The 20,038-nt window shown below is 38.2% G+C and overlaps 1 protein-coding gene across 1 annotated transcript; it reads right to left on the reverse strand.

Moving 5' to 3' along the window:
• Positions 1–1,018: 1,018 nt before the first annotated feature.
• Positions 1,019–16,727, reverse strand: EMC7 (ER membrane protein complex subunit 7). Its single transcript, XM_069462127.1, has 5 exons — positions 16,447–16,727; positions 11,335–11,454; positions 7,512–7,650; positions 5,955–6,035; positions 1,019–1,488 (listed from the first exon to the last, which is right to left on the reverse strand). The coding sequence occupies exons 1-5, from the start codon at positions 16,677–16,679 to the stop codon at positions 1,336–1,338; spliced, it is 726 nt and encodes a 241-aa protein (XP_069318228.1). The 5' UTR covers positions 16,680–16,727; the 3' UTR covers positions 1,019–1,335.
• Positions 16,728–20,038: the final 3,311 nt, after the last annotated feature.

Genomic DNA, 20,038 nt, shown 5'->3' on the forward strand with positions numbered 1-20,038 from the left:
ACCTAGTTCTACCATTAACCAGTTTACCCACCTAGTCATTCATAGCTTAACCAGTCTGGTAACATTAGTGTATATAATACAGACATATAGTTAATAAAATGTTCTGTATCAGAACCTATTTCTTTAAAGGAAAACTTACCAATGCACTTCAAAATGACAATGGCACCTAATACAAAAGAGAAAACAGAGTTTGAAACCAACTCTTTTGTTTTTGCTTTCCTGCCGACTTAAAAACCTTAAGAAAGCAATAGGAGGGTTCTTTAACACAGGAGAGAATAGGAGCCCTCTACCAGAGGCAATACTGTGGCGTGAGAATTCCTCTATAATTAAAACAACCCAAAAAGGAAAAGGTGTGAAATTTTTATAACTTACAGAAATAAAAAATTTTTGAGATACTCCTGATTGGAAAGTAGTAATTTATCTTCCAACAAATCTGAGAATCTATGATGAGAAAGATGAGGGGATTTAAAAGCTACCTGTGCTATACCTCTAGTAATTACAAAGTTGGATTTTCCATCCTTACATTCTGTAAAGCTCTCTAATTGCTGCACTTCTCCCTGGCCACTCATTCTGTTATCTGTCCTTTCTCCCTACATAATAAGCTCTATTGAGGACATGCACTTGGATATTATCAATATCTGTGTTCTACCGTGGCTCACAGCACATAGCTGATATGCAAAAACTGTAAAATAATACTATAGATGGTAATGAGAATTAAAAAGATGATAGGATCTATTCTGATTCATGTATCTATACTCTGAAACTAACTGTAATAATAAAAAATTAAAACTAGATCAGGAACATACGGTTCCACCTCAAATATCAGGGAATGTTAAATGGCAGGGCAGGGCTGAGAATTTTCGAAGGTATGGCCACACAAAAAACCATGGTGCATGCTATTCTAAAAATAGCAACCACTTCTTTTTAAATAGGAAAAGTCAATTTCAAGCCTCAGATAATGAAAGACAGAAGAAAATTGTCAGGAAAGAAAGAGATAAGTAAAAAAATGACATGACAATTTGATCTCTGGATTAAGCTTATTTTAATATAATGTATAGTACTTAATATAATTTATTAATGTCATTTTCTATAGGACACTGTAATTAATTCAGTGACATCAATATTGACCTCATACAGACAGAAGATGAAAGCTGGGTCTTCTTTTGTGCCAAGTACAAAACATGTGCTAAAAAGTTAACATATACAAGAGTTGTAAGAGATCAACTTTCAGGATGACTCAAGTTTACAGTAGTTGCTTCACACGGTTTTCCCTCAAGAATTGGATGCCACCCAGGGTTGCCATGTTTGTGCAAATGCCAGCTCTGGACCATCTGACTACCTCCTTTTGCCAGCCCCACTTTTGCCTGTTTTACTGCTGCCGCTGCTAGATTTGCCAGACGATTTTGAAGAGAAGAGTCTTGTCATGAACTCAGAAACATCAGGCAATTCATGGTTGGAATTCAGCATATTCATTGATTGCTCCATCTCCTGTAGGGAGACAAAGCACAATGATAAAGGCACTGATATGACTGATTCCTTCGAGTCATTTAACTCCTAATACTTCCTATTATGGAAGAAGGAAAGGCACAGAACAAGTGAAAGGTTCTGATTCTGAGCAATGATGCTATATCGTCCTCAATATCATCCTGATGTACTTTACCTATACATCATTAGTAACTGTGTCCCATATCTCCTTTATACCACTAAATATTTTGATTCTTAGTAAATGCCCAGTGAGTGATTGCCTAGGGTTTAATTTGGCTTATGTTTTATAGAGAACTTTTTTTTTTCTGATAGTGGATATATTTGGTCATATTCCTGCTATCTTATTTTGTGTTTTCTGATTAAAATTCTTTTTTATTTTCATGAACATTTTTTAAGCTTATGCTTTATTTAGAAAGCATATATAAGAATATCCATCTTTTTGTTTTTATTCATATTTCAGCATATTGTGGGGGTAGAAAAGTTTAGGTTACGTATATTGCCCTTGCCTCCCCAACCCCTGAGTCAAAGCTTCAAGCGTGTCCATCTCCTAGACAGTGTGCATCGTACTCATTATGTATGTATACACCTGTCCCCTCCCCCACCCACATCTGCCCAACACCTGATCAATATTATTCCTAAATGTGCTCTTAGGTGATGATCAGTGAAACCAATTTGATGGTGAGTACATGTGGTGCTTATTTTTCCATTCTTGGGATACTTCACTTAGTAGAATGGGTTCCAACTCTATCCAGGAAAATACAAGAGGTGCTATATCACCATTGTTTCTTATAGCTGAGTAGTACTCCATGGTATACATATACCATATTTTATTAATCCACTCATGTACTGATGGGCACTTGGGTTGTTTCCACATCTTTGCGATTGTGAATTGTGCTGCTATAAACATTCGGGTGCAGATATCTTTGTTACAGAGTGTCTTTTGTTCTTTTGGGTAGATGCCTAATAATGGGATTGCTGGATCAAATGGTAGGTCTACTTGTATCTGTTTAAGGTATCTCCATATTGCTTTCCACAGAGGTTGCATGAGTTTGCAGTCCCACCAGCAATGTATGAGTGTTCCTGTCTCTCCGCATCCATGCCAACATTTGTTGTTATGGGACTTTTTGATAAAAGCCACAGAATATCAATCTTTAACTACATATCAAGATATCCGGAAAATTTAGAAGATAACTGCTGTATTTCCAAGATTTGAATCCTAACTCTTAGTAGTAAATCTATGAATACCGTATAGCTTGGGTAACTTCAATTACAGCATCTAAAGCAAGTAACACAAATGTCATAAACAAGTCACCAGCAAGACAGGATAGGATTTGGCACTTTTTATTTAGAGTTTTCGTCCTCTCCCTTATTGAGCCAACAGTCTATAAAGCACAGTTCAACATCAATATAATGATAGTGTAATGTCTGCTTCATTTAAATTTTGTGACATTCCAAAAGTGTACTTAAAATTGATTTTAGTTTAGACATGAAAAAATAGCAAATACTATATTCTCTACCATTTCAAATTGAATTCTATTAGGGTTTTCCCAAAGGCAGAATTTATACATAGGCTTTTTGTTTTAGAGACAGGCTCTTGCTCTATAGCTCAGGCTGAAGTGCAATGGTGTGATCACAGCTCACTGACTGCAACCTCGAACTCCTGGGCTCAAGCAATCCTCCCACCTCAGCCTCCCGAGTAGCTAGGGCAACAAGTGCTCATCACCATGCCCAGCTAATTTTTAAAAATTTTTTTGTAGAGGCTGGGCAAGGTGGCTCACACCTGTAATCCTAACACCCTGGGAGGTCAAGGCAGGAGGATTTGCTTGAGGTAAGGAGTTCAAGAACAACCTGATCAAGAGTGAGATGTCAGCCGGGCGTGGTAGCTCACACCTGTAATCCTAGCACTCTGGGAGGCCGAGGCGGGAGGATCGCTCGAGGTCAAGAGTTCAAGACCAGCCTGAGCAAGAGTGAGACTCTGTCTCTACTAAAAAAAAAAAAAAAAAAAAATAGAAAGAAGTTAGCTGGACAACTAAAAATATATAGAAAAAATTAGCCGGGCATGGTGGCACATGCCTGTAGTCCCAGCTGCTCGGGAGGCTGAAGCAGAAGGATCACTTGAGCCCAGGAGTTTGAGGCTGCTGTGAGCTAGGCTGATGCCACGGCACTCTAGCCCAGGCAACAGAGCAAGACTCTGCCTCAAAAAAAAAAAAAAAAAAAGACTCCAAATGTAACACTTAAAAATAAAGAAGAAAAAAAAGAGTAAGATGTCATCCCTACTAAAAATAGAAAAAATTAGCTGGGTGGTGGCGCACACCTGTCATGCCAACTATCAGGAGCCTGAGGCAAGAGGATCAGTTCAGCCCAGGAGTTGAGGTTGCAGTGAGCTATGATGATGCCACTGTACTGTAAGCTGGGGCAACAAACCAGGACTCCGTCTCAAAAAAAAATTTTTTTTTTGTAGAGATAGGGTCTCACTATGTTGCCTAGGCTGGTCTGAAACTCCTGGGGTCAAGTGATCCTCCTGCCTCAGCCTCCCAAAGTGCTGGGATTACAGGTGTGAGCCACCATGCCCAGACTATTTGTAGGTTTTAAAGGAGAAGATGCTTTTACAAATAAGGCCAGGAAAAGAAACATTTTAAACATAAATCAAATATGTTAAGATGGCCTAATAATCAAGAATTAAAAGTATATGGCAAATCGTCTTGAATCCCTGCAAAAATATATCATCGACGCTATTTTTGAATCTGTTCATTCCGAAGCCCTTGAACCAGTAAATTTTATATTATTTACTGTGGGCAAAGCACTTTGCAAGGAATGAATTTTTAATCAAATGTGGCTTCTAATGTTTCCTTCTACTGATGCCACATAGAATTAACTGGCTTAACAGATATCAGGACTGGGGTGGGGAGGGGGTGGGTATATACCTACATAATGAGTGCTATGAGCACTGCCTGGGGAATGGACATGCTTGAAGCTCTGACTGGGGGTAGGGGGGCAGGGGCAATATACATAACCTAAACTTTTGTACCCCCATAATACGCTGAAATAAAAAAAAAAAACCCAGATATAAGGATTGCATAGGATGTATTATTTACTTTCTGATCAACACTGAAGCAAATATACTAACATTTAGCAATAAAATATTTTGAAACATCATAAACCTTTCTTTTTCCATGAAGCTTTATCTGCCATTCCAGCTTAGAATAAATGCTTTATCTTCTCCAAAACTTAATCACCTCCTACCTTAGCAAGAATTTTTATTTATTTTATATATATCTTATTTTTATAAGAAAAAAAAGAAAACCAACAAAATTCCCTGATGGCAAGAAGAGTATTTTATAAATCCATTCTATTCTCTACATTTAACTGGACTATGAGCTTGTTGACAACAGGGATGGCCTATAATTTATTTTTGTATCTCCAATATCTAAAACCTAGAAATTGATTAATAAATATTTATGCAGCAATGAATAAGATCTCAATACATAAATATAGTAAATTGGAGAACTTTGGAATTCAGAATATATTAATATTTGTTGATGGCTGTTAGATGGAAGAATGGACAATGGTTTAAAAAATATTGAAGCCAATATTCAAAAGAGACAAAGTGGTGGGATTAAATTGGAAACATCCTACTTAGCAACTCCTCTCCCCTTTGTAGAACCAGCATGGTTTTTTGGGTCAGAGTTTGAAAGTCACTATTCTATTTGTTGCCTTTGATCTATCTGAATTTATTTTGTGTGTCTGAACACATAAACTGAATATGTACTTTGAAGAGTTTTGTAAAGTAAAGATAGCTTATAGGAGCAATCATTTTGCAAAACATTTGGATTAAGTATACCAGGATTATTATACATTTCAAAGAGGCTAGGACTAGGTAGAATGTTTTAGCTATATGAAAAGACCCAGGCCTTTATCAGGCAGAATCAACTGAATTTATCTGGTCCAATCAAAAAAACTAATTAGGCCGGGCGCGGTGGCTCACGCCTGTAATCCTAGCACTCTGGGAGGCTGAGGTGGGCAGATCGTTTGAGCTCAGGAGTTCGAGACCAGCCTGAGCAAGAGCGAGACCCCATCTCTACTAAAAATAGAAAGAAATTATATGGACAGCTAAAAAAAATATATATACATAGAAAAAATTAGCCGGGCATGGTGGTGCATGCCTGTAGTCCCAGCTACTCGGGAGGCTGAGACAGGAGGATCGCTTGAGCCCAGGAGTCTGAGGTTGCTGTGAGCTAGGCTGACGCCACGGCACTCACTCTAGCCTGGGCAACAGAGTGAGACTCTGTCTCAAAAAAAAAAAAACTAATTAAATGCCAGGAACATAATACTGTGTTTAACACAACCTCTGGATTAATTGGGCTTGGAAACTAGGATAAAGTTGAAAAAACCCAAGCCATCCAGCCAAAATGGCCTGGACAAGGCCTCAGAATATGGTTCAGAAATCTACATCTGGGCAATCATCTTACCCGTCTCATGTCAGGATCACTTGTATTGACCACTTTGGGCAGAAGCACAAATATCAATAATGGAAGAACCATCATCATAACCTGTGGAAGAATAAAATTCAGAAAATGTTTTTCCCCCCACTTTACAGTTAGTAGAACAAAAACTGCACTTAACAACCAATGATGAAATTGAAAATTCAAATGTTGTATGTGGAATAAAGCTAGCAGCAACCACCTCAATTCTACTGAATGAGTTCTGATAGGAAGGTGCTCTCTCTCTGACTGTGGTAAAGTATTAGAGTGCCAGAATGTAATCTATTCAATGTTTGGACTTTATAGATACCTCACTTCATATTTGTGCCACAACCTATATTTTTGCAGTTTACAGGTTTATTTAACACAAATAGTCTGCAAATGGAACTATCTATTCACTTTCTTCAATCTGTAGTCTGGTATCGTATTGGTGATCCTGATCGCCAGCTGGGCTGCTCTTTACAAATGACTCTGTGGTTCTTGGAGAAAACACTATATTACCCCTTTCAGGGTGGGGAACCTGCAGTCTCAAGGCCACATGTGGCCCTCCAGATCCCCAGGCCTGGCTCCTCAACCAAATCCAAACTTCATAGAACAAATCTGTAAAATTTGGATTCAGTCAAAAGGCTGCACTCAAGGACTCAGAAGGCCACATGTGGCCCCAAGGCTGCAGGTTCCCCACTCCAGCTGGCCTGCAATATAGTACTAGCCAAAGACTTTAGCAGATCAGTTTTGACAAATGACCTAGATGCCTCTATCACTGGATACACTTCCGTGGAATTTCAGAAATGAGAATATGGAGAATGAATAAGCTTTGGGGTTTCATTGCTGATTTCTCCCATTCAATCCTACCCTCCTGCCTCTTTATTTCTGATAACAGATTCTGGGTACTAATTTATGGATGTACAGCCCCTGAATATTCCTGTTTGTGATCTAAATAGCTATCAGCAAGGAATATGCTCAAAACTTAGACAATTCTAAGACAATAATTCAACTTTCAAAAACGGGGAAAAAAAAAAAGAGTCAATTTGTTTCTAAAGAATATATTCTATTAGTGTTTTATTATTAGTAATACAACATCGGTTTCATAGTACCAACTACTTAAATTACCACACAATAATTTCTCTGTTGACTACATATGTTAAAAAAAGACAGAAAATCTTATTTGTGCTATCAATAGGGCGAATAAATGATGGCACATTCATCAATGGACTAATATGCATGTAGTATAATGAGATAGCTCCTTCTATGACTTACCGCAATACTCTTATTCTATATGAAATTTAAAACATTTCACCATAAATAATTATTTATCCAATCTCTGTTGCACATTTCAATGTCAAATCTACAGTATAATTCTCACTACATTCTTTTCATTATGTATTCCCAAAGCCATTACTTTCCTGAAATCTGCAAATTACTCACAATTATCTTTTCATCCAATAATCAGACCTCAGCTTTCTATCTCACAGGAGTCTGAAGTTTTCAACTACCTAGAAGCAAATTAGGGATCAGTAAAATGCTTTATTTTAGTCTGATACATACCATTGGGTTCATCAAAAAGTCTGTCCAGCCCCATGATTCCCTTTTAATAAAGTAAGAAGGTGGACCTGAAGATTTCATTTGGAGAGGATAGGGCAGTCTGACCACTTCTGATGTTTTGATGTAATTCACATATCTTGCTCTGATAAACCAACATGAGAAAAGCATCAGTAATTCTATAGCAAACATTACTAGTTAAAAGAATTGCTAATAATATATTAGCAATGCCATATATGTACCTTTAGCTTTTTCCAAAATGCTTTGGCAACTTCTGATCTTGAAAATCTGATCAAAGTAGTTTTATCTGTGTGTCTAAAATGTTCACCAAAACAAAGAGAAAGAACACTAGACTTGGAATCTTCTAGCTGTAGCTGTCATCACCTAGGCCTGTGGGGTTAGACAAGTTCTTTAACTTCTGTTTATACCGAAAGTTCTTTTAGAATCCTTCCAGCTCTAATGTTCTTTGATCATTTTTAGAAATGAATTTATTTTATTATAAACATACCAAAAATACTGGATTTTATTTTTTTTATGTTCTAATGTAGGCAGTTTTCGTGGATACTTTATAAGTAGATTTAATCTATTTATGTAAATAGATACCAAGGGTATCTCCTTCCGGAGATATTATATTACACATTTGACTCTGCCAAGAGTCCAGAGATCATAACCAGGATCATTTTGTTACTTGCTCAGCTTGGAAGTAATAAATTCATACCCCAAATGTCAATAAGGGTAGGAATGAGGTTATCAGTTTTCAGGAGAGACTCCTCCTCCCAAAGGCCAGGGTCAGACTAAAAGTCTGGCTTTTTGGATTTCAGTACCAAAGGTGAAAGGAAGAACCAAGTCTTAGGTTTAATTCTGACCCCAAGCAAGACCAAGGCTTGCCTCCTACCTGCACACAGCTAATAAAATCTAAGCCTTACAGTTAGAAAATATCAAAACCCCCAGGTGGGGAAACCGTTTATGTTATAGTTTATCCCTAGGGATTTCCTTTACTTTTGGGGGAGCTATATATTTTAGAAGGAAATATCTGTCATATTTTATCTAACATTTCTAAGGTTTTCATTCTGCCAAAATGTCAGAAATGGAAGTCCCACATATATTCAAATCTAATTTACCATGTATACTTACAAATATTGATCAAAATATTAGTATCTTTTATGAATCCCGTTTTGTTCTCTACTCTGTCCCACCCTAATTATTAAAATGATAAGGGCCTTGTGTTTTTTTTAAACTACCCTTCATGCATCCAATCAGGAATGTTTCTAAGAATATGAATCCCACTACTACAACAAGTTCTTACATGCTAAAGCAGGAAGAACTCTCTTTCCAAGGTAAAAAGGCAAAGAAAACTTTGTACAGATGCTCCTTAACTTATGTCCTGAAAAACCCATCGTAAGTTCAAAATACAAGTCGAAATGCATTTAATACATAGAGTGTTGAATATTTCGTGTAATTTTTTGAATACTATACTGAAGGTGAAAAACAGAATGGTTGTATGGGTACTTGAAGCACGGTTTCTGCTGAACGCATAATGCTTTTGCACTATTATGAAGTCAAAAAATCTTAAGTTGAACCATAATAAGTCATGGATCACCTGTATTTAAAACAGTATTTCAATTTGCTGAGACTACTTTATTCAAAATTCAAACATAGCAAAAAGAATAAATAAAAATAAAACATTATAGTTTTTAGTAGGCAAGTATTTCCTTTTGTCTAACAATTCTCATTCCTTCCAATATTGTTTTCAATATAAAAAAACTAGTATAGGCCGGGCGTGGTGGCTCACGCCTGTAATCCTAGCACTCTGGGAGGCCGAGGTGGGCGGATCGTTTGAGCTCAGGAGTTCGAGACCAGCCTGAGCAAGAGCGAGACCCCATCTCTACTAAAAATAGAAAGAAATTATATGGACAGCTAAAAATATATATAGAAAAAATTAGCCAGGCATGGTGGTGCATGCCTGTAGTCCCAGCTACTCGGGAGGCTGAGACAGGAGGCTCCCTTGAGCTCAGGAGTTTGAGGTTGCTGTGAGCTAGGCTGACGCCACGGCACTCACTCTAGCCTGGGCAACAGAGTGAGACTCTGTCTCAAAAAAAAAAAAAAAACTAGTATATGTAATGGTAATTGTAATCTACATATCCCCTATTTCTAAGCTTGCAACTCTAAAATATATAAAAAGGCATGTTAAGTCCTTTAATGTTTAGATTTAACATAGTAGACTTTTACCTATATATATATTTAAAATCCTTTATGTTTCTAAAAAGATATGAGAAAGTGAACACCGAAGGAAGTTCATCTACCTTGAAATAATCCATTTATTTCATTAAAAATATTTATAAACATATTTATGACATACTACCTTCCACTGAAGCTTTGCCTTTGTTCTAACTAGCCAAAAGCAAGAAATATGATCAGAATTTGGACAAAGTAAAAAACAATTTAACTTCAAAAATGGGGTGGAGGAATCATCTGTTTCTAAGGAATGCATTTATTAGTGGCATTGTAGTATTGGTTTCCTGATAATATCAAGAATATTCTCTTGATAACTGTCTCTGTGCACTATACATGCTAAAAGAGGAGAACAAAAACACCACATGATTATCAATAGGAGCTAGTTATATAAATGGTGACAAACCTATCAATGGACTAATATGCAGCTAATATAAAAGATGAGACAGTTCCATGTGTGACTTACCCTATTTGAATTATGGCATATTGATATACTACATTTTAAAAACTTTCAATGTCAAACAAAAAGCAAAGAAAGAAGAAAAAATTTTAGAAGTAAACACTAACTCAAATGTAAATATTACAGTGCTAACTGAACACATCTCTATTATGTCAGCTCAACTTGGGGTCTCAAATTAGCCTATATATGCTTGGCACATACCAAAAGGGTCAGTAATAAAATAGAGCTCCTTCACCCCCAAAATTGTTTTTGTCTTTCTTTGCATGACCTATAGTTTCTTACTGCAACATAGAGTAATACTGTGATAATTCAAATAAAGAGGAGAAATCATTACCACTTAAAATTGCTTCATATACTTTCTGGTCAGATTAGACCAAAGAGAGTGTCACTGCCATGAGACACTAAAAAAATAAATAAATAAAATTGATCCATTATAATGGAAGGCTGAATCTGACGACTGTGGACATCTACACAACTATTGCTACCTTTAAATGGGTTTTGCTATTCCACACCCACAGTTTAAATTCTTTTCACCTCAGATTCAAAGCACATGTTCATTGACTTAGAAATTCTGAAATTCTTTTCTACTCTGTCAGCCTCTAACCATGTGCTTTTCATCTTACCATGATCTTCACTTTGACATAAACTCCACCTCATAACCTGTGTTCCCTAGAATTATAAAATTTTCTTTGCACAATCAATATTCTAAAAGGACCACAGAAATTTCTAGATCAACGTAGTATCTAACAGGTAATAAAAGGTATTATCAAAATATCCCAATGAAAAACAGGTGACAAATAGTAGTTCCAATTCAGAAAAGTTAAATTATTTCCAACTTTAATAATCACATTTCAATTATAACTTTCACAGTGTTTTTGCTCTTGTATTAAGTAATCTTACATTTTCTCTACATAATTATATTAGAAGCTTTAAAATAAATTTAAGCCAGAGCAAGAAGTTCAACTTTATAATTTTATCAATGTCCAGATTAAAACAACATAAGGATATTTAAAATATTTTAAGAAATATCTGTAGTTTAAATAAGAAAACTTTTCAACTTTACAGATTCTAAAAGGAATATATAACAAGGTATTCAGTAGCCTAGCTTTTGGTAAAAATTAAATTGGGTGCCCTCACCTCATTTTTCCTTTTGAAGTGATATCCACTCGGACAGGATCAAATCTGTAAGCTGGAGATATAACTTCTACTACATAAGATCCAGAAGGTATATCGTGAACTACAAAACTCCCATCTGTCCTGGAAAAATGAAAATCATATTTAGTTACTTGTGATCAACAACTTACTTAGTCTGTTCTTATGTTTTAAATCATCTGTTAACTCCCAAATCAACTCCCCCCAAAATGACATTAAAAGCAATCAGCAAAAAACAAACAAAAAACCTGGCAAGAATTGTCCTACACTTCAGCTTCCCTAATTACACTAAAAAGATTCTGAAAATACCCAAGACCACTCTAGGGTAGCAGAGAACCCTGACATAGAAATTACTTCTACTTCTGGGTAGACGATGACAAGTGATAGGAACATAGTTCCTATTCTGAAGGTATACCTTCATTCAAGGGAAACTATCAATATACATTATTATCACAATATTAGGGTTCCAATTTTGCCAATCCCCCCAATAATTTCTTACTATTAAAAATGGCATTTTGTTCTAATTTGAATTTTGTTGGCTTTCTTTCTTTCTCACAAATAATAAAAGGTAATAAAAAATAAAAAATAAAATAAGTACCATTTGTTCCATTTGTTATAAATAATTCCCATTTACTTTTTTTTTTTTTTTTTTTGAGACAGAGTCTCACTCTGTTGCCCGGGCTAGAGTGAGTGCCGTGGCGTCAGCCTAGCTCACAGCAACCTCAAACTCCTGAGCTCAAGCGATCCTCCTGTCTCAGCCTCCCGAGTAGCTGGGACTACAGGCATGCGCCACCATGCTCGGCTAATTTTTTTCTATATGTATTTTTAGCTGTCCATATAATTTCTTTCTATTTTTAGTAGAGGTGGGGTCTCGCTCTTGCTCAGGCTGGTCTCGAACTCCTGAGCTCAAACGATCCGCCCACCTCGGCCTCCCAGAGTGCTAGGATTACAGGCGTGAGCCACCGCGCCCGGCCCCATTTACTTTGATTACTTCTTTTTGGATACGTAGAATCTTTAAACGTTTATGTAATTAAAACCATCCATCTTTTCCTTACTGATTTCTTCTAAACCTTCTAGACTTAGAAAACCAACTTATCAAGAACTGATAATTTAATTTCACAGATCAAAATTAATTTGTTTGGAAAATCAGAAACTGCTATTCCGAGAAAAAAGGTTTGTTTCAGGAAAATAAAAGGTTCTAAAAGGATCAACTGTATCAGAGAATTCCCAGTATTACAATAATATGTTAAAAGAATGCTGCTTAAATCATTAGGCTCTTTTATAAAGGAATAATTATTACTAATCACATCCATAATATGTACTAGAAAGATGAAAATGTGTTTCTGTTACTTCAAAGTACACATTATACTAAAACAGAATTGAAATGTAAACAAGTTAATTTATTCCTGGACTGGACATCTGCCATTTGTTCTCCTGATCCACTCTCCACCCATCACTTCTCTGCAGACTGGAGGAAGAGAAGAAAATGAGTTTAGTATATTCCCCCCAGCTCTCTCACTGAGAGGCCACCTCTGACTGGCCGCATCAAAGGACACAGCTCCTCTCAAGGCAGCCTTTTCTTCCTTTCAAAGTTCTAGTAACTTCTACTCCCTTGCTCTCTCAGGCTTAGAGGCTGTGATAAAAGCCTTGAGATTGTATGCTCCAGAGTACTGCAAAATCTGGTTGTTTCCCTATACCACAACTACATTGTTTAATCCTTTCATTAAACTCTCCTTAAATTATTTTTTTCTTAAATGTTTTGTACAGACAGGTTCTCGCTATGTTTCTCAGGCTGGTCTCGAATTCCTGGCCTCAAGCGATCCTCCTGCCTCAGCCTCCTGAAGTGCTAGGATTACAGGTGTGAGCCATCACATCCCATCCTCTTAAATTATTCTAATTTGAGTGCATCTTCTGTTTCTTGATGGGACCCCGACTGAACCAATTTCAAAACATTTTTCTAGGTACAGAAAAAAACAAACTGATAACCACGTAACACAAATAATATCAGAACTAAATGCCTAAAGAAAAAGCAAAGATATTTTTCATCCTAAGGTAAATATTTTAATTAAGAAAGATAACAGGCCAGGCGCGGTGGCTCACGCCTGTAATCCTAGCACTCTGGGAGGCCGAGGTGGGCGGATCGTTTGAGCTCAGGAGTTCGAGACCAGCCTGAGCAAGAGCGAGACCCCATCTCTACTAAACATAGAAAGAAATTATATGGACAGCTAAAAATATATATAGAAAAAAAAAATTAGCCGGGCATGGTGGTGCATGCCTGTAGTCCCAGCTACTCGGGAGGCTGAGGCAGGAGGATCGCTTGAGCCCAGGAGTTTGAGGTTGCTGTGAGCTAGGCTGACGCCACGGCACTCACTCTAGCCCGGGCAACAGAGTGAGACTCTGTCTCAAAAAAAAAAAAAAAGAAAAGAAAGAAAGATAACAGATACATTTTATAATAAAAATTTTAAAACTTGGCCTTAAAAATGTACTCTACATGGCCAGGTGTGGTGGCTCACGCCAGTAATCCTAGCACTCTGGGAAGCTGAGACAGGAGGATCCCTTGAGCTCAGGAGGTCGAGACCAGCCTGAGCAAGAGTGAGACTCTGTCTCTATTGAAAACAGAAAAAAGCCAGTCGTGGTGGTGTGTGCCTGTAGTCTCAGCTACTTGAGAGGCTGAAGCAGGAGGATCCCTTGAACCCAGGAGTTTGAGGTTGCTGTGAGCTAAGCTGACACCCGGGCAACAGAGCAAGACTCTGTCTCAAAACAAAAAAAGTACTTCACAACATATAGGTCTTGTTGGATCCTGATGTAAAAAAACAATTACAGGCCGGGCAAGGTGGCTCCTGCCTGTAATCCTAGCACTATGGGAGGCCTAGGCGGGAGGATCACTCGAGGTCAGGAGTTCGAGACCAGCCTGAGCAAGAGGGAGACCCTTGTCTCTACTAAAAATAGAAAGAAATGATCTGGACAGCTACAAGTATATATAGCAAAAAATTAGCCAGGCATTGTGGCACATGCCTGTAGTCCCAGCTACTCGGGAGGCTGAGGCAGAAGGATCGCTTAAGCCCAGGAGTTTGAGGTTGCTATGAGCTAAGCTGACACCACGGCACTCTAGCCTGGGCAACAGAGTGAGACTCTGTCTCAAAAAAGAAAAAAAAAAAACAACAACAATTATATAAAAATATTTTTTATATAACTCGGTAGACATAAAAATAGACTGGGTATTAGATTATATCAGGCATTGTTATTTATTTTATTGAATCTATAATGCTAATATTATTTTTGTTTAAGTTCTTATCTTTTAGAGATATATACTAAAACTTTTACAAGTGAAATTATATTATGCTTTGAATCATTTAAAAATATTCCAGAAAAAAAATGAGGTACAGAGAAGACATAAAACAGAACAGTGGGTTGCAATGAGTATCTAAGGATTCACAAAGCTATTCTGTTTATTTTATGTATGTCTGAAAATTTCTATAATAAAAAGTTCAAAGGAAGTACAGCACATAGTCTTACTATGTCAAAAAAATTGAAAACTACCTAAGTGTCCAAAAACAGGGGAAGGGTTAGATAAATCGTGATTTATATACACAGTGATGATAACAAGAAATGGCATGAGATGTCTTCTGCCCCAACTTCCCTCATTTCCATTAGCCAAGTCCTGAGCCACCTCCAATAAGCATAAATAAAAGCCTACATGCTAGTTATTCAAAACAGCTACAATACAAATTACCCCACTTGCAACAAAATTGTCACCATAAGCTCCTTATATTAATTCTGATCAACCTTTTTATATACAAATGGAAGGAAATGCTATCAAAAGCTGTTCACAAATATTAAGTGAAAAGGGCTGGTTACAAAATACTAAATGTATTTTACTATTAAAAACATAGGTCATATGATTCCAAAAAAAGCTGAGAAAAAAACCCAATAAAATGTTCTTTTCCAAAGAACTGTATACTACAGAAGAGTTAAGAGGCCAAACGGTCAATTAAGGATAATTTTCCAAAGCTTTATGAGAGCTTTATCACTAAAACATCACTAATTAGGGTAAACTCTAACAAATGGCCTAATGCCATATTTTTAATGACAGATGGCATGAAAATACTGGTTGTAAATGTGGCATTATTTATTAATCTGAGGTTGAAATTCTCATTCAAGGGCACCTGGATGATCTGAACAAATCTGCAAATCAGATTTAGAATTAAATGTCCACATTTGAGTTGTCTGATTGTCAGGTACCACTTGCTGGTGTACAAAAGCACCAAAGAAACGCTTTCTTTCAGTTTGCAGTTCCACTTTCCAAGCAGGGGTGGAAAGATTTAAAACATCATACATGCACCAAACATTTAAAAAGCAGGCTGTTGCAAAACTAGTGCTAACAAATTCATCCTTTTAATACAGACAGAAATTCCATTTCCTCTAATAGCTGGAAAGGACAAAAGCGTGTAAGCAATGTAGAGAAGCTCATCTCATATAAATGACAAGTGTGATATAGCTAATCCCTCAATGAATTCAAGTGTAAAAAAGGACAACAATCCCACCCCTAGGCAAAAAAGAAAAAAAGTGCTTTGATTAGGGACTTCAGGGCCCATTAATTTTAGAAACAATAACATTAGCTTCCCAGTCTATGTCATCAATAGAAGCCCTTTGGGCTTTGAGAATTCCCACTTGTTTAGCATCTTTCTACACAACATCAAGTTACCAAAAGACTGAAATAAATGCAAAAAGCGACTAGGTTCTAGGGAAACCAGACGAGATGCAAAGGAAACAATCCAGCAAGAAACAAATAAGGGTCCACCTATCCCCAGGGTCCAGGAGTGGTCGTCCCCATATAGGACCAAAATGAGGTTGAAAATAACTGACTCTACTGCTCTGACCCTGGGGTGAGCGCCTGCCATCTTCATTTCTGAGGTAGGCGAGCAGAAAGGGGAAAGCGTCCGATTGCCTCTCAAGGTCTCCTGGCACAGACCGTTAGCAGCACCCGCCCCTTCAGTCTGAGACAGCGACGTTGTCCCACCCTGACACTTGGCTCTTCTAGTGGGATCCCCCTTCGGGCTCCATCCCAACGGATTTCCCGCTGCCCTCATTGCTCACTTAAGGAAGCCGACGTGCTCTTCTCCGTCTACTAGCACTCGGGCCGCGGAGATCCAGTCCTGGGGCTTCACCCCTGGGACAACTGCACGCCCCTCAATCTTGAAGCGATCTCCTATGCCGAGCCCACTCCCTCCAGATCCCTCGGCAGCAGCCCCGGGCATCTCCGAGCTCTGGGCATCCCCTGAGAGGAGCAGCAGCAGGACGGAGAAACAGCCCCACAGAGCGGCAGCCATGACAGCGGCTCTCGGCAGCCAGGCCGGCAGCCCCGGAAGCCCTCCCGGTCTCCCAGCCTCCACCGCCGCCGCCGCCGCCGCCGGCCAGATGTCGTCATCACCGCACGCCGGATTCGGCACGAGCTGTGAGCTCCAACCAGAGGGGGAGAGGTCTGGGCCAATCAACTTGCGGGGCGGAAGTGCTGCCCCGAACGGCAGGTGCTGAGGCTCGGAGGGCGGTTCGCAGAGCGTGAGTCAAGTGCGGGTGAAAGGGGCGGTCCGCGAAGTGAAAGTGGCGAAGTGTGTTGCTATGGCAGCCACGGAGGCCAAGGAGAAAAGGATGACGAGACTGAGAGGGGCGAGGATCTGAAGTAGTGCCTGTAAATGAGGCTCCGGCTCCGGGAGAACCAAATCCCGAAAGAGCCTTTAAAAAACTTCTAGAGACTCTCCAAGACGTATGAGATGAAAAGGCTTTTGTTTGTGTGTGTGTATTTAAAAGGGATGCTTGCTGTCTCTGTATAGATGATACCTGGAAAAATACATAAACTGCTAACTAAGGGTTGCCTCTGGTGAAAGAGTTGGAGGACAATTTATCTGACACTACACCATTCATCCTATTTTGAGTGCTTTACCGTGAGCATAACAGCAATGTTGCAGGGGTGGGAGGAGCGCTGTCAGTGTGGATCACTGGGGCTGTATCCAAGATTTCAAAGATCATCTGCTCCAGTCTTTTCATTTTATTGATGCTAGAAAGGCAAGTGACCCTGGTTTTTTTTTGGCCCTGAACATTGCTCTACCACAGATCCTTATTGAAGATTATTGAAAGCAATGTTTTTGCCCTGTGCACTCTTAAGAGTTAGTTTCCCGGGAAAGAGTAACAAAAATTGAAGAAAGAGATGCAAGAGCCAAGTACTCTAGCCTGGCTGGGAGTTGGCACCCGGGGCTACCCGTATACTCTAGTCTCTGTGGCATCAGCTACTGCCGCGTTGGGGGTACTTCCCCTTGTCTTTTTCTGAAGATGGTTATTTCTTCACATTTCATGTTTGCAAAGAGGAGGGCTGCTCAAAAGAAAAAAACGAATTTGACTTTCTTGTCTGTCAAGTATATCTCTTATTTGCGAGGGAACTGGCAATCTTGGTTCAGGAAGTCAGTGGAGACGGTTTATTTTCATCTTATTTACTTTAATATCTGTTTTAGTTTTTGAATAGATAACACATTTAAGTGTCAGAAAGTAGAAATCAGTTCAGGACTGAGAAAATAAAGATAAGTGCCAATTATAATCAGTCTGTGAGGTACCTAATAGACACAGACAGGACCAGTGGCAAGGCCATCGGAAAAAGATGTTTTTTTTCCCAAGGTCAAACTACACCAGCAAAATGACTCACAACCTTCTTCTTTTCAGTCACTGCTACTTTCTTACCAATGACTCCAGCCCTGCTTTGTTCCTCAAGCCTCTGAAAAGATTGCTGAGATACCCAATCTAGAGCTGATCCTTGTGTCCCCTGGACTCTCCTCAAACATTCAGCAGAAGCCCAAATCCTATAAAAGCCCCTCCCTATTCCCTGGGTGTCTCTGGTGTAAAATCTTCCTGGGAGCAGCAAGCTAATAAACCTAACTTCGTTTGAATACGGGTGTGTTCCTGGTGGTCTTTATCTGATGGACTTTGTCAAATGGTTCAATATTCAACAGGTATGAGTATGCAGAGAAAAATTTCCCACCCACTTCTCTCCCCCAGTCACCCAGTTCTCAAGAGGCAATCAGTGTTGCCATTTTTCTGTGTATTCTCCCAGAAACAGTCAATAACCTACAAGCAAATGCATACATTAAAAAATATATATAGTATGCTACCAATTGTGTGAAAAAGGAGGCAGAAATATATATTTATTTAGCATAATATACAAATATTTATTCTATACATAAAATTAATTAGTATAAAATATACTATTTTGCTTAATCTATGACGACATATAACTATAATGTATACTGTGTTTTACATACTTATACACACATATATACACACATATATGTTTCCATATCTTTTAGATGCAATTGGTAGCATAAGAATACACTGTTCTTTTTACTTAATGTAACTTGGAAATTATCCTTTATCAATACATAAAGAGCTTTTTCATTTCTTTTTGTGACTGAAAGTATTCCAGCATATGGATGTACTGATTCTCTATTGAGGAATATTAAGATTGTTTCCAGTCTTGCTATTACTAATTTTACTGAAATGAATTTTTTTGCCACATCATCTCCAGAGGTGTATATGTGTAATATAATTAGCACTAGTAGAATAGCTAGTAGAATTGCTGGATCAAAGAGTATGTGCCTTTGTAATTTTGATGATATTGTCAAATATTCTTCTACAGCAGGAAAAAGGATGCCTTGTTCCTCCATACTCTCACCAACAACAGGGTGCTATCACATATTATCTTGCCAAACAGATAGACTAAAACTGATATCTTGGTTTTAATGTATATTTTTCTAATTATAAGTGAGCTGAAACATTGTATCAAATGTTTAAGAGCCATTTAAATGTTCATTTGCTAGGCTGGGCACGGTGGCTCACACCTGTAACCCTAGCACTCTGAGAGGCTGAGGCGGGAGGATTGCTTGAGCTCACGAGTTCTAGACCAGCCTGAGCAAGAGCGAGACCCCGTCTCTACTAAAATAGAAAAATTAGTCAGGCATCGTGGGGTGCACCTGTAGTCCCAGCTATTGGAGAGGCTGAGGCAGGAGATCACTTGAGCCCAGGAGTTGGAAGTTGCAGTGAGTTATGATGACCCCACTGTACTCTACCTGGAGTGACAAAGTGAGACTCTGTCTCAAAAAAAAAAAAAAAAGGTTCCTTTGCTGTGACTTGCCTGATTTGTACTCTTATCTACATTCTATTGAATTGTTGCTCTTTTCTTATTGATTTGGAGGAACTCTTAAAAATTAGGAAAATGATATCTTTGTGATATTAATTACAAATATGTTTTTCATGGTTCTTTGTATTGTGAGTTCTGTCCAATTTTTAACTTCCCTTCTCATCCCTCACCTTCTAACAAAGAGTTATAAAATTATTAAAAATAAACAGAAACTGGGAAAAGGAGAAGCTATCTTCATGGGCATAACTCAGAATGAGAAGTGAATAGTTTAAGACATTTTTGATCCTAGATGTTTTCTAAGTATCCCTTGAGAGAGTAAATTTATTATGGACTGAACTGTGTGCCCTCAAAATTCATACGTTGAAGCCCTCACCCCCAATTTGGCTATATTTGGAGATAGGGCCTTTAGAGAGATAATTAATGTTAAATGAGGTACAAGGATGGGGCCCTTATTTAATAGGACTACGGTCCTTATAAGAAGAGAAGGAGATATGAGAGATGTGCAAG

The sequence above is a fragment of the Eulemur rufifrons genome, chromosome 2 (genome assembly GCF_041146395.1).
Source record: "Eulemur rufifrons isolate Redbay chromosome 2, OSU_ERuf_1, whole genome shotgun sequence".
In the NCBI taxonomy this organism is placed as follows: Eukaryota; Metazoa; Chordata; class Mammalia; order Primates; family Lemuridae; genus Eulemur; species Eulemur rufifrons.

Bases quoted from the DNA above. Each gene is read 5' to 3' on its own strand.
- EMC7 (XM_069462127.1), bottom strand. From the start codon at position 16,679: ATGGCTGCCGCTCTGTGGGGCTGTTTCTCCGTCCTGCTGCTGCTCCTC. The intron at 11,455-16,446 runs GTGAGCAATGAG...TCATTTTTCCAG, and splicing joins GAGCACGTCGGCTTCCTTAA to GACAGATGGGAGTTTTGTAG. The intron at 6,036-7,511 runs GTATGTATCAGA...ATTCTTCCACAG, and splicing joins ACTTTTTGATGAACCCAATG to GTTATGATGATGGTTCTTCC.